The 11,234-nt window shown below is 56.9% G+C and overlaps 1 protein-coding gene across 5 annotated transcripts; it reads left to right on the top strand.

The window, feature by feature from the left end:
- The first annotated feature begins 780 nt into the window (after positions 1 to 780).
- On the top strand, positions 781 to 10,510 carry CUNH13orf46 (chromosome unknown C13orf46 homolog). Of its 5 annotated transcripts, none has more exons than XM_010619907.1 (8): positions 781 to 1,061; positions 2,402 to 2,453; positions 3,551 to 3,713; positions 3,801 to 3,890; positions 4,769 to 4,816; positions 5,763 to 5,830; positions 7,291 to 7,369; positions 10,404 to 10,476. In XM_010619907.1, exons 1-8 carry the CDS (start codon positions 875 to 877, stop codon positions 10,407 to 10,409), a joined length of 693 nt encoding a protein of 230 aa, XP_010618209.1. In that variant the 5' UTR covers positions 781 to 874; the 3' UTR covers positions 10,410 to 10,476. The 5 variants fall into 5 exon arrangements, with proteins under 5 accessions (XP_010618209.1, XP_010618207.1, XP_010618208.1 ...); XM_010619905.2 differs by lacking the exon at positions 10,404 to 10,476 and adding an exon at positions 7,474 to 7,671; XM_010619906.1 differs by lacking the exon at positions 10,404 to 10,476 and adding an exon at positions 7,474 to 7,667 and having other exon boundaries at positions 3,801 to 3,848.
- Positions 10,511 to 11,234: the final 724 nt, after the last annotated feature.

Genomic DNA, 11,234 nt, shown 5'->3' with positions numbered 1-11,234 from the left:
TCCTGGGTTCAGCCTGAAGATCTCTTTCCTGTATCACAACAACCTACACTGACTCCACCTGCTTACGCCTGTTACCTTAGCCTAGGTCCATTGAATTCTCAGGCCGTGGTTTTATATGACTGTGCTGGACAGGGCACCAGAAACCCTCTCTTAGGCTAGGTAAGGGCTGAGTTGTGGCCCCAAACATCAGATGCTGAAGTCCCAGCACTTGGACCTTAAAGCTTGATGGTATTTGGAAACAAGGACTTTGAGTAGGAAACGAAGGTAAAATGGGTCATCAGGGCAGCCTTATGTCATCGAGACTGGGTCCTTTGAGGAAGTGATCGGGACCCAACCACAGGGACAGCCCTAGGCATATGGAAAAAGCAGGATCCACATGCATGATCAGGAGGGGCTTCGGCAGAGCCTGCCCCACCACACCTTGACCTCAACTCCAGCCTCCAGGACTGGGCCTCCCAGCTGTGGTCCTGCACACTAGTTCTCACATGGGCATCAGTCATGTCCCAAAAAGCCTCTACTGTGCCGGTTAGGACCCACACTCACCATCTTGGATCCTTGGCTCATTTTCCTGATTCTGGAAGGAAAGGAGAGAAACCTGAATTCTCCAGGAAGAGACAAGCAGGAACTGAGCCTGAGCCACCCTTTCCTAACGGAGGAAGCTAAAGGGGCTAGAAGGGAAAGGAACAGCCAAGCCACCAACCTGGGCCTGCAGGGAAGGCTGTGATGGCCAGCTAACCTTTGACCTCTGACTGCAGTGATGTCACAGCAGGTCCCTGGCAACACTGGGCTGCTTCCTTGGAGAAGAGGCCACAAGCCAGGTTACCGGCCATGGCCTCAGCCTGAGGCAGTGCAAGTGGCCTCCTCTTCGATTAGAATGGAGAAGGACCCTGCTGCACACAGAAGGCACCGGCCTGGGCCTGGGGCCCTGCCCTCGGGGGCAGCCCCTGGGCTTGGCAAGGCAGCCAGTGAGGGGCCTGCACTGCAGAGAAGCAGGAGCGTAGGTGGCCTGATACAGAAGGGGGACCCCCCAAGCCGCCCCAGGAATCCATGCAGGGAACCCGGTAGGAGGGGCAGGCGGCTGCTGGTGGGGAGGGTGACTGGGGGGCCGGGGCGAGGGTGCAGCTCCCCAGGAGGGCATCTGCAGACCCAAAATGACCATGGGGTGAGGAGGGAGGGCCATGTCTCCTTACCAGATGTGCTAGGCAGGAAGGAGCAGGGTGGGAGACTGCCCAGGTGCTCCATGTGCCCTAAGACGCAGGGTATAGGGACACACAGGCTAGGGGCCCCAGAAATAACTGTTAAGATCCCTGTCAACAATGATGGGTTCTGAGTCATGAGAGCTGGGAGGACTGTGACCCTGAAAGCTCTCCAGGGTCACCACAGCCTGGAAGTAAATCTTTGAAGACCACACACCTCTCCACCTTCACTACCCACCACAGGCCGGGAGCCAGGGGCCACCTCAGGAAGCTGGGATTAGTGGGCTGAGAAGTGACAGTGGCACAATCTAAGCCAGGGCTGCTGCCCATGAGCTCCCATGGGCAGAGCACCCAGCGTCCCCACCAGGGGTGGCGTTTGCAGGTGGGCAGAGCATCTGGGACAGAGGGTACAGCAGCTCCTCCGTCCTGGGGTCCCCAGGCCAGGTCTGTGTGAAGCAGTTCAGGGCCAGCTACTCCCCCAGACTCCCATCAAAACCCACGAAGCCTGTGTCCCCTGTCCCAGGGTCCCTGGGAGGCAAATCCCTACCCAGCAGTGGACTAGAGGCTGGAGGAGGCTCTTTCTGCCACGCCTGCCCCATAAGGCTCCCTTCCGCAACCAGGTCCACATGCTCTTGACCCTGATGACAAGAACTAAAGACAGCCAGGAGCTAGGAGTACTGCTGAGCCCTGTACCTCCCTCTGTCCTCCGCAGAGAGGAAGTCAGGGCACAGTGCCCTTTCTGTCCCCACTCCGTCTCAGGCAGCTGTGCTGGGACAAGATTCAAGACCCGGGGCCTCAGACGTTCACTGCAGCAGTGGGCGCCTGTCATGAGTCCCGTGGAGAGAATGCAGAGTGAGGACCACGGGTGTGGGACAGGGTGAAGACACAGGCCTGGGACTCAGCTGGGACACAGGGCACGAATGCGGGGCATGGGGCAGGAGCAGCCTTGTGCAGGTGGACACCGGCCAACCTGAGGCTCCAGGCCAGGCCTGGAAGGTGATGAAATGTCCAGGGTGGTGATGGCAGCTTTGGGGATAGAGGCCTGGGGCTGCAGTGCCTGAGGCAGGAAACCCTTTAGCTGTTATTTGCAGGGTCAGGAGGCCCTTAGCTGCTTTGAGGCAGCCACCCAGTGGTGTGCCATGGGAATCAGGAGGGGCACATATGGGCATCCAGTGGCACTGACCAGCTCTGTCCTTAATTCTCAGAGTCTGAAGATCAGGACCATGACCCAAGGAGGGACACAAACAACGCCAGTGGGTGAGCAGCCTTGTCTGCCTCAGTGGGGTATGGAGCCAGACTGCAGAACTGAAGCCCCCATCCGGCCCAGCGCTTGGGAGAAGACACCCCCAGGGAACCCAGGTTGTCCCCAGGCTCCAGAATCACGACCAGGAAATGATGGCCTCCCTGCCCAGCTCCTCAGCTGGCTTGGCCAGAGGGTGTCAGAACAGCATCTCAGGACCATTCCCCTCCTCCCCTGGGGAATAGGCACTGTCCCATATGAGATCCACTGGGCCTACAGAGGCTCGCTATGAGGCGACATGTGTAGCACCGTGAATAGGACCCACCGAAGACCAGTAAGGAGGGCAAGGACTCAGTGGGTGGCATTGGACTACCTGGCTGACCCACCCTCTGCACACCCCACCTCCTGCTGCAAAGGGGCTGAACTCACTGAACTGCCCTAGACCTTCTCTCGGATACCAACAACACAGGCACAATTGCTGCAAAGTGGGGTCCAGCTGTTACAAGAGGCCTCCAGGATCAGAGGCAGGAAGGGTACCGGCCACCATGAAGCCAGAGAAGGGGCAGCTGGCTGGTCAGAAGAGGGGTGGTCAGGTATGGGGCAGGGTTGAGCTGAGACCACTGCCCTTGTGGTGGCACAGTGGACATGTGCCCCATGTGCACGAAGTCAAGAGCCACAACCACCCAAGTCCCAAGTCAGTAATAGTGGGAAAGCCCCATGGGGCTCCTTTATTTCTACCTTGCATTTTGCCCTGGTACCCATGTGTGTGGTCTCTGTGCAGAGAGTGCTGCATCTGCTGGGGGGGGGTTGGCACATCCTTGTGCTGCGTCTTGGTTCACATGAGGGTAAGTTTAGCTGCTGCTCTGTAAATGAGCTCTGTGGGCTGTAAGCAGGTCTGTGCCCCACACCATGAGCAGTCATGGTGTCTCCCGCCAAGTCAGGTGCTCAAGGGGCCAGGAGCGTTGTTGCACCCAGGCCCTCTGCCACAGAATGGCCTCGAGGCTATCCACTTTCAGGGCCCAATGCCCAGTATGGAGGAGGAGTCCAAGAAGAAGAGACATCTAAAGCTGTCTCCTTATGACACTGATCCCAGACCCTCCCTTCCCTTCCACAGTCAGGCAGACCTAGAGGAAGATGGGAAAGAGAAGAATCAGGATGCCCAGGGAACCCCGGATCCTGACAGTGGGAAAGCAGAGCCAGAGACTGAGTGGAGTGGTGCAGAGACCAGCACCGAGGGGGAGCAGGAAGGCACAGGCTGGTGTTCCAGGGAGGCCGAGGTCAGCTGCCTGTGTCTGCTTGCTCAATTGGAATGAACATCGTCATCTCCCTTGGGACTTAACTTGGCATCTCTCTTGGGCTCACAGGAACAGGAATTGGAGCCGATAAAGCTGGTCAGCCATCTCGAAAAAGAGGCAAGAGCTTTATACTTCAGCAGCGGAGGTCAGATGTGTCATGTGAGAGTCTCACTAGGCCTCCAGGCACTGTGGGCTTGTGGTCCACAGGTCGTCTTGGCTGGGCCACACTGTGCTCTCCCTGAGAGTCTGGAGGCCAAGCTCTTTCCCAGCCTGATTCCGGGCCTCCTCTCCAGCTGCCGTCTGTGCCGTCCCTACAGCATGGGATTCTGAGATGAATTGAGCCTCCATTGCCCATGCCTCTAGCCCTGGAGCCATCTTGAGCATTCTCATGGGGCACTTTCTGAGAGGAAGTGATGGTGCTCACTTCGGCAGCACATATACTGCCAGGAAGTGGTGTCTGCTCTCCCTCCCAGACCATGAGGGGGACTGGAGACAGATGGACACAAGTCATCAGGACTTTGCAGCAGGTGACACTCGGTGTGGCTGTGAGCCAGCCATGGTGCCTGGATGGAGGCCATGGGCAGCTGCACACAGAGCCATGTGGGCCACACTACCTAACATGTGTCCTCACCTCCTGGGCACAGTGGGCACTAAGTAGGTGCACAGGCAGAATCTGGTGATGCCCCGGAGAGCAGGCCTGGGAGGGGCTCCCCATGTCCTGGCATTGCCCTGTCACCTGGAAGCAATGGTGTTTAGAAGACAAAGGTGGCTCTGGGGCCCCAGGGACTTGATAAGAAGTGGGCATAGAGGGGTGAGAAGGCTACATCCCTTCTCACACTCTCCCGCCAGAGTTGACCCCATGGAGAGCTCAGAGTCCACCTGCCGTTGTCCCTCCACCTGTTTGTGCAGGAGCTGTCTCCCCCAGCTCAGCCAAGCATCTGGTGGGCCTGGTGCTAACCACCCAACCCCGGCTTCCCCCAGTCCCAAGGAGTCTGTTTCCTCCAACCTCACCATCCTTCCTCAATTCCTACCCACAGAAACCACCTACATTTGTGGAGATTGATCTGGGAGATCACACTGAGGAGGTACAGACAACAGTCCTCAGATGAGAAGGACAAATTCCCCATGCAGAAAGTGCACTGTCTAGGCTGGGCCAGAAAGGCCTTCTGGGAGTGTGCCCTATCACAGCTGTGCTGGAGGGTGCGGCAGAGATCCAGGGCCCGCGGCTCAGGATGCCCCTGGTGCTGAGGACTGGGCTTGTCAGGGGACACTGGAGTCACTTTCCCTTCTTCCTCACACCCATGCATGCCCACACTGGTGTGGGCCGAGCCCCCGAGCTGTTCATGGACCTCTTGTGGATTTATGCTGGGGTGGTGGAATGGCATGGCTCAGGAGCTAGCAGATCTGGCCTTGCAAAATGTAGGGCTTTGCTTCTAACCGCTTAAAAAAAACCCACGACCTCCCATGCTTCTGTCCTCTCCTGTGTGGAATGGGGCACACCAGGGTGCTACCACCCCAGGGCTGTTTGTAGGGCTCTCAGAACAGAATCTTGGCCCCTTATGGTGTATCTGGGCCTTTCCAACAGTTACCTGATCTCTGCCTCTGATTCTGTTCCATAGTGAGCAGTCATCTTTTTTGCCAGTTCCTTGAAGTTCTCTGTTGGCAAGTTTAAGCTCCTTCCTTCCATATTGTACCTTTATCCTCTTTGCCCTCAGGCCACAACATAGGCAGAAAAGAACTGGCTGTAAACTCCTCACAGGGCTACTGAGGGCCCCCAGGTTCTAAGGACTTCAGGAAGGTCCCCAGCAGCAGAGTTGGACCAAAAGGCCAGATCTCCCAGTTCTGCAGTCCAGGGGCCATGGGACCCCACTTAGGGTGCACCGTGGGGCCAGAGTTCTCAGCTGGGGTTTTCTGGCCAACAGAGCCTATCTGGTGGGAGGGTGCTCAGGGCCAAGTTGGTCTCTGCCTTCCAAGCCCACTGTACAGGTCTCTCAGGTTGCCCATCCACCCCTGAACCTGTCACTCCCACAGGTCATCCCCTGTGCCGTGAGAGAGGAGATGCAGGCCCGGATGGACACAGGAGATCTGTCAGAAGATGAGTAAGTGATGCTGTGGGTTTGCACTGGGGTGCAGTGGGGTTGACCCTCAGCGCAGGGCTGTGTACTTTCAGCATGCTGGGCATGTCCTCCTCTGCCTGGGTGCATGAGGAGACTTGGTACATACTGAGGAGCTAGGAGCTGGGGGGCAGGCAGCCAGGCCATGAACATTCAAGGGTTTGGGACAGATTCTGCGGAGCTCACCTTGTTCCCAGCTGCATCAGCAACACAGCCAGAAGTGAGGGAGGAGGAAGCAGAAGGTAAAGAGGGTGGTTCTGGTACCTCCAGTTTTGGGATGAGCTGCAGAGGCCTTGCTCCTGGTCCCAGGGACTGGAGGCATGCTCAGCACAGGCCCAGGCAGCTGGCAGGAAGGGCATACTGGTCCTGTTGACCCAGCCCTGCCAGTGGACACCATATGGACCCTCAAAGCCGAGACTTCCCAAGACCCCCAGACTCAGCCACAAGGATGTTAAGAGCCAGCACAATGCCTGTCTCTGGCAGGTCCTATGAATCTATTTTGCTTTTTTCCAGACAACACAGAGAAATACAAAATGAAAATGATAATTATCCCAATCTCACCCATCAGAATTAACGGCATAGTCTATTCTGGTTTATCTACTAGCAGATGTTGTACAGGAGAAACTTCTCCGTTGACACCTGGCCACTTAGTGATGCCAGCCCTTGTGGAGACAGGACTCCTCCGGGTGGAGCCTTGGGTGGGGCAGCCCGCTGTGGCCCTGGTCTGGGTCCTTGCAGTTCCTTACTCTTCAGCTCTGGAACTGCGGGAGGGCTCCAGGGGCCCTCACTCAGAAGCTCCCTGTTGTGTTGCCTCCTCCACCTGGCCTGGCCTCTGGCCGCTCTCCCAACTCTGGGGTCTCCCAGGCCTTTCCCATGTGTGGGAGAGGCGTTTTTTCTCATTTCTTGGTAATGTATTTAGCCATAGGGCACTCGTCTTGGTAACTTTGTTTTCTGCCCCAAGGGCTAGGCAATCAAGTCTAGAGGCTGGGCCTCAGGCTTCTCCCCCCAGGACTCTCTACTGGCCACTGGATGCCACATGGCAGTGCTGCCACACAGGCCTGGCCTGGCCAGGCACTAGGGCTGGCTCTCTCCCCTCCCCCTGCCACCACCCACACCTGTTTTCCTCTGCCCTCACCCTGGGGGCAGTGAGACTGGGCATCTGTGCAGTAGTGGCCATGGCAAAGTGACCCATATGGGGAGTGGGGAACTGGGGGCCACTACCCCCACGTTTGAGAACTCCTATCCTGCACCCTGGTTTGGGGCCTGGGGTGGGTGTAGCTGGGCTTTTGAGAATCTTGTCTGAAGAGCCCTCTAGAATAGGTGAACAGGGGCCCTACAGGAATCTGTCCCCAAGCCAGCTGCCCTTGTACTTGGTGGCAGGCACTGCGGCAGTGCTCAGGGTGGGGCCACTGTTACTGAGGTGCCTCTGTGGCCCTGGCCTGCAGGATACAGACCAGCTGGTTGTGCTGCATCCCATACACTACCAGGAGGAAGACCAAGTGTGGCATGGCGGCCCTGGAGAAGGTACCTTGATCTGGACCCAAAGACGGGCGGGTGCTGGGGACAGTCGGCCACCTGTCCCTCCCAAGACCTTGCCAGGCTCCCAGCTCTCTGCTTCCTTCTCACAGGGTTGGCTGAGCTGGGGGGAATGGGGGGCAGATTGTTCTATCATGGCAGATACCCCCAGCAGCTCTCCGACCACACAAGACTGAGAGCCACCAGGAGCCAGCCCTGGCTGCAGGGTGGTGCAGCTTTTAAAGGACACTCGGTGCAAGTTTGCGGGACATGGGAGACAGAGAAGGGGCAGGAAGGTGGCTTACCTGTCACAGCCACGGTGGTTGCTGATGGCAGGTGAATGGCACCACCCTACCCAGACACGGCCAAGGGCCAGGTGCAGGTGGACAGGCACTGAGGGTAGTCTGTCAGGGTGAGGTCCCTGGGAAAGGCTAGGACTCCCAGCAGTTCGCTGACCCACCCTTGCCCATGTCCCAGAGCTTGGGTGGCAGCTGGGAATGCAGGTGCCCCTCATCAGCACCCCCAGCATCTAGTTCTCACCAGAAGCTCAAGTTGGACATACAGGGGCAGGGTAGCTTCAGGTGCTGCTCTGTGCTTGAGGGGGGGTTTCTGTGCCCAAACTCCAGGGTGCTTCAGGAGGGCTCTGGGTGTCTCTGTTCTGTCAAGCTGACCACACCTCCCCAGTGCAGCTCCAAAGTGGGCTCCTTGCCTGGCAGTGGCACAGGCATGGCCTGATTGCAGCCAGGGTCCCAGCCCCAGGGAGGACCCAGGAGCCTAGGCCTTTGGGGAGTATCCTCACAGCTGGCCACTCAGAGGATTCAGCAGGAGCAGAGGATGCAGGAGGAGGTGACCAGGGCTGTTCCTGTCCATCTGAGAGGCTCAGCTCAGTGTTTGCACCCCAGCCTCACCCTGAGAGCACACCCAGCACACTCCCAAAAGATTCTCTGCCAGCACCCACCTCAGCACGTGCACATGTGTATTCATATACATACACAGACCCTGACACTAACACATCTATGAGTGCACACTCATGTGGTGTGCACATACACATAGGTGCATCCTAACAGGCATGTGTGCTACCCATGCACTTGTACATACTGAGTCAGACACACCAACTTGCCGCCATACATGGATACATATGTGTTCGCACACATGTACATTAAGTTCACATAAAGTGTGCTTGTGTACATGTGTGCATGTCACATGCTTGTATACATGTGGAGTGCTTGGGGTCACGTATAAACCACACATGTCCACAGTTATGCATGTGCACACATTCAGGAGGCACCTGAGCACAGACTGGTTGTGCATGCATATATATACATGTACACGTGTAACACATACCTGCACATATCTGTACACCCACACTTACACAGGTACACAGGGTCACAGAGCAATTGTGTCCAAATTGTGCACGCACACTTTTGTGCAGCCCATATGCTTGCAGTAGGACAGAAGTAAGAGATGAGGCCCCCAGTGGTCAGAAGTCAGAGGCCACAGATGAGAGTGTTTTATTGTCTCCACTGCTCCCATAGGAACTCAAAGGTCTGTTTCATGGGGTTCAGATATGGAAGTGGAGGTCACCTGGCCAGGGAGAGATGGGGCCCTCAGGGAGCTGTGCCCACAGAGCTCACCTAGGCAGTTGGCTTTGATCCTGGGAGACACTGACTGGGCTGGCAATCAGGGAGGCCAGTGCCTAATAGGAAGCCTGACCTGGGACAGCATCCTGAAGGGGTACACAGGCAAATGGAGGCAGCCCTGCTTGTCCTAGAAAGTGGTGTTGAACCAGCCACTGCCCTGCCACTAACTGAATAGGTGCTCAGAGAAGCTTCTGGAAATAGCTGGTTTGTCCCTTTGGCCAGAGCAGGGTAAAGGCCTCTGCTCATGGCCTCTGGACTCTCACTGCAGTGTGAACATTGGTGTGAATCTCCACCTGCTGTCCACCTATTCAATCCTTGTCCCCAGGATGCAGTGGACCTCCTCAAACCTCAGGGAGAGCCTGTTGCTTCTGCCTCTGGGGCAAAGGCAACAGTGTCTGTGGGTGGCAAGGCATGCTGGAAATGTTCTGAGCCTCCATCGCGGCCACTTCCAGGCACCTGAGACCTAGCTCACACCTTTCTTTCCGGGGATCAGCCACTGCAGCTGAGCCTTTCCTCCTTTCTGCAGAGACAGCCTGGCAGAGCTGCTCAGTGTGGTGCCCACACAGATCCCTGGGTAGTGGCAGCAGCCATTCACCCAGGAGAGATAAGCCCAGAGCCTGGTAGAGGGTTCTTCCTGCCACTGTGGGGTGGGGATTCTACAGGAGGCCATCTGTTGGCGCAGCCGTGGCTCAGCAGAATCTGGTGGTGCTGGAACTTGGGCAGGGGTGCCAGCCACGTGGCTAAATTAGCTGAGATGACTGGGCCTTGGCAGAGCTCCAGGATCCCAGCTTGGCAGGGACCACCAGTCCGAGGCCCAGCCACACCTGCTCAACCCCAGTGGATTTTCGTGCATTCCTAGAAACGGGACAGGTAGATAAAGATAGATTTTGCAAAACTGAGATCACTGCACCTGGGTGTCCTACTTTTACAAGTTTCCATTTTATTGTAATGATTTCCCCGATGTCTTCAGTGGGTAACTGTTGACCAGGTGCTGTTCAGAGACCACAGAACCTCATTCCAACTTACTGGATAGCAGCCCCTTGGTGTCTCAATTGGCCTACTACTCACAAAAATTAGCTAAGTCAGCAGGAAGTGGCCCTGATACCTGGTGTCAGTGGCTTCCTGGCAGCACTAGTGAAATACCCAGAGGCAGAATGGCCATCATGGGAGCTGCAGACCCTTCCCCAGCAGCTGTGCAAGTTTAAATTACCCCTCAACCCTGCATCTTCCTTCACAGTGGAGGCAGGATACTTGTCTCTTCTTGGGCAGGTGAAGTGGAAAGAGCTCAGAGCTTCGTTCAGGGCTGCCACTAGGTGGTTTTATGAACTCCTAGTATAGCTACAGCAGTAAGCTGGTCAACAGCGCCTCCAAGTGGCCGCACTAACTCAAACCTCTGTTTTTAGTCTTAGGAACCCGCCAAGATGGGATGCAGCCTGGCTTTCTCCTGTCAGCCTTTAACCCTCATCCATCCCTCAGTAAAGACAGACTGGAATGTGAATGCACCTCAGCTTTGGTTACAACCAGACACAGAGATGCCCACAGGCTGCAGTTAGGGCTGGGTGTGCCACCACAGCCCAGGACACAGAACCCTCCACCTCTGGCTGGCCTAGGTCCTCTGACACTTGGGTGGGTGAGAGCAAGGGAAATCCCCATGTGGCTGCCACCCAGCAGGAGGTAAAAGCCAAACCCCAGCCTGGCCTCCAGGGACCACAGAGAGGACAAGCACAGTAGGAACCACTCAGGATGTCTCACAGGCCGAGGGTCCTCTCTCTCAGAGGTGCCAGGGTCACAGCCAGACATGTGGTCAGGAGGAGAGGGTCCCCAGCCTCTGCTCCGGGGCCGTGGAAGACTCAATGTGGCACGGCTGGGCTGCCTCGCAGGCCCAGATCAGGGTGACCTCTGGGCCTCTCAGCTGTGATCCCGTGGTGTTGGGTTTCACCCTCCTTGGGGTGAGATCCTGAGAGGGAGGGAGCTCAGACACCTGGGAGCCCCTGGATGTTGATTCAAACAGGCTGTGACGTTCATGGGGACGGAGCACTCCATGTTACAGTTGAGAAAATCCCACAGCCTACAGGCAAGAAAGCAGGGTCCAGGCTCAGGGCTGGTGGGCAGCGGGGTCACTCCTGTCCCCTGAGCTGGGCTGTCCCATGCCAGCTGGATTCCTCACTGCCCACTCAGTGGGTCAAGGGACCAGCCCCACACTGGGCGCCCACTGTGAACCTCAGTTATCCCTG

This window comes from Fukomys damarensis, unplaced genomic scaffold (genome assembly GCF_012274545.1).
Source record: "Fukomys damarensis isolate Sample0158 unplaced genomic scaffold, DMR_v1.0_HiC HiC_scaffold_6, whole genome shotgun sequence".
Taxonomy (NCBI): domain Eukaryota; kingdom Metazoa; phylum Chordata; class Mammalia; order Rodentia; family Bathyergidae; genus Fukomys; species Fukomys damarensis.
Note: the sequence above shows the minus strand (reverse complement) of the source record. Positions and strands in the feature narration are given on the sequence as shown.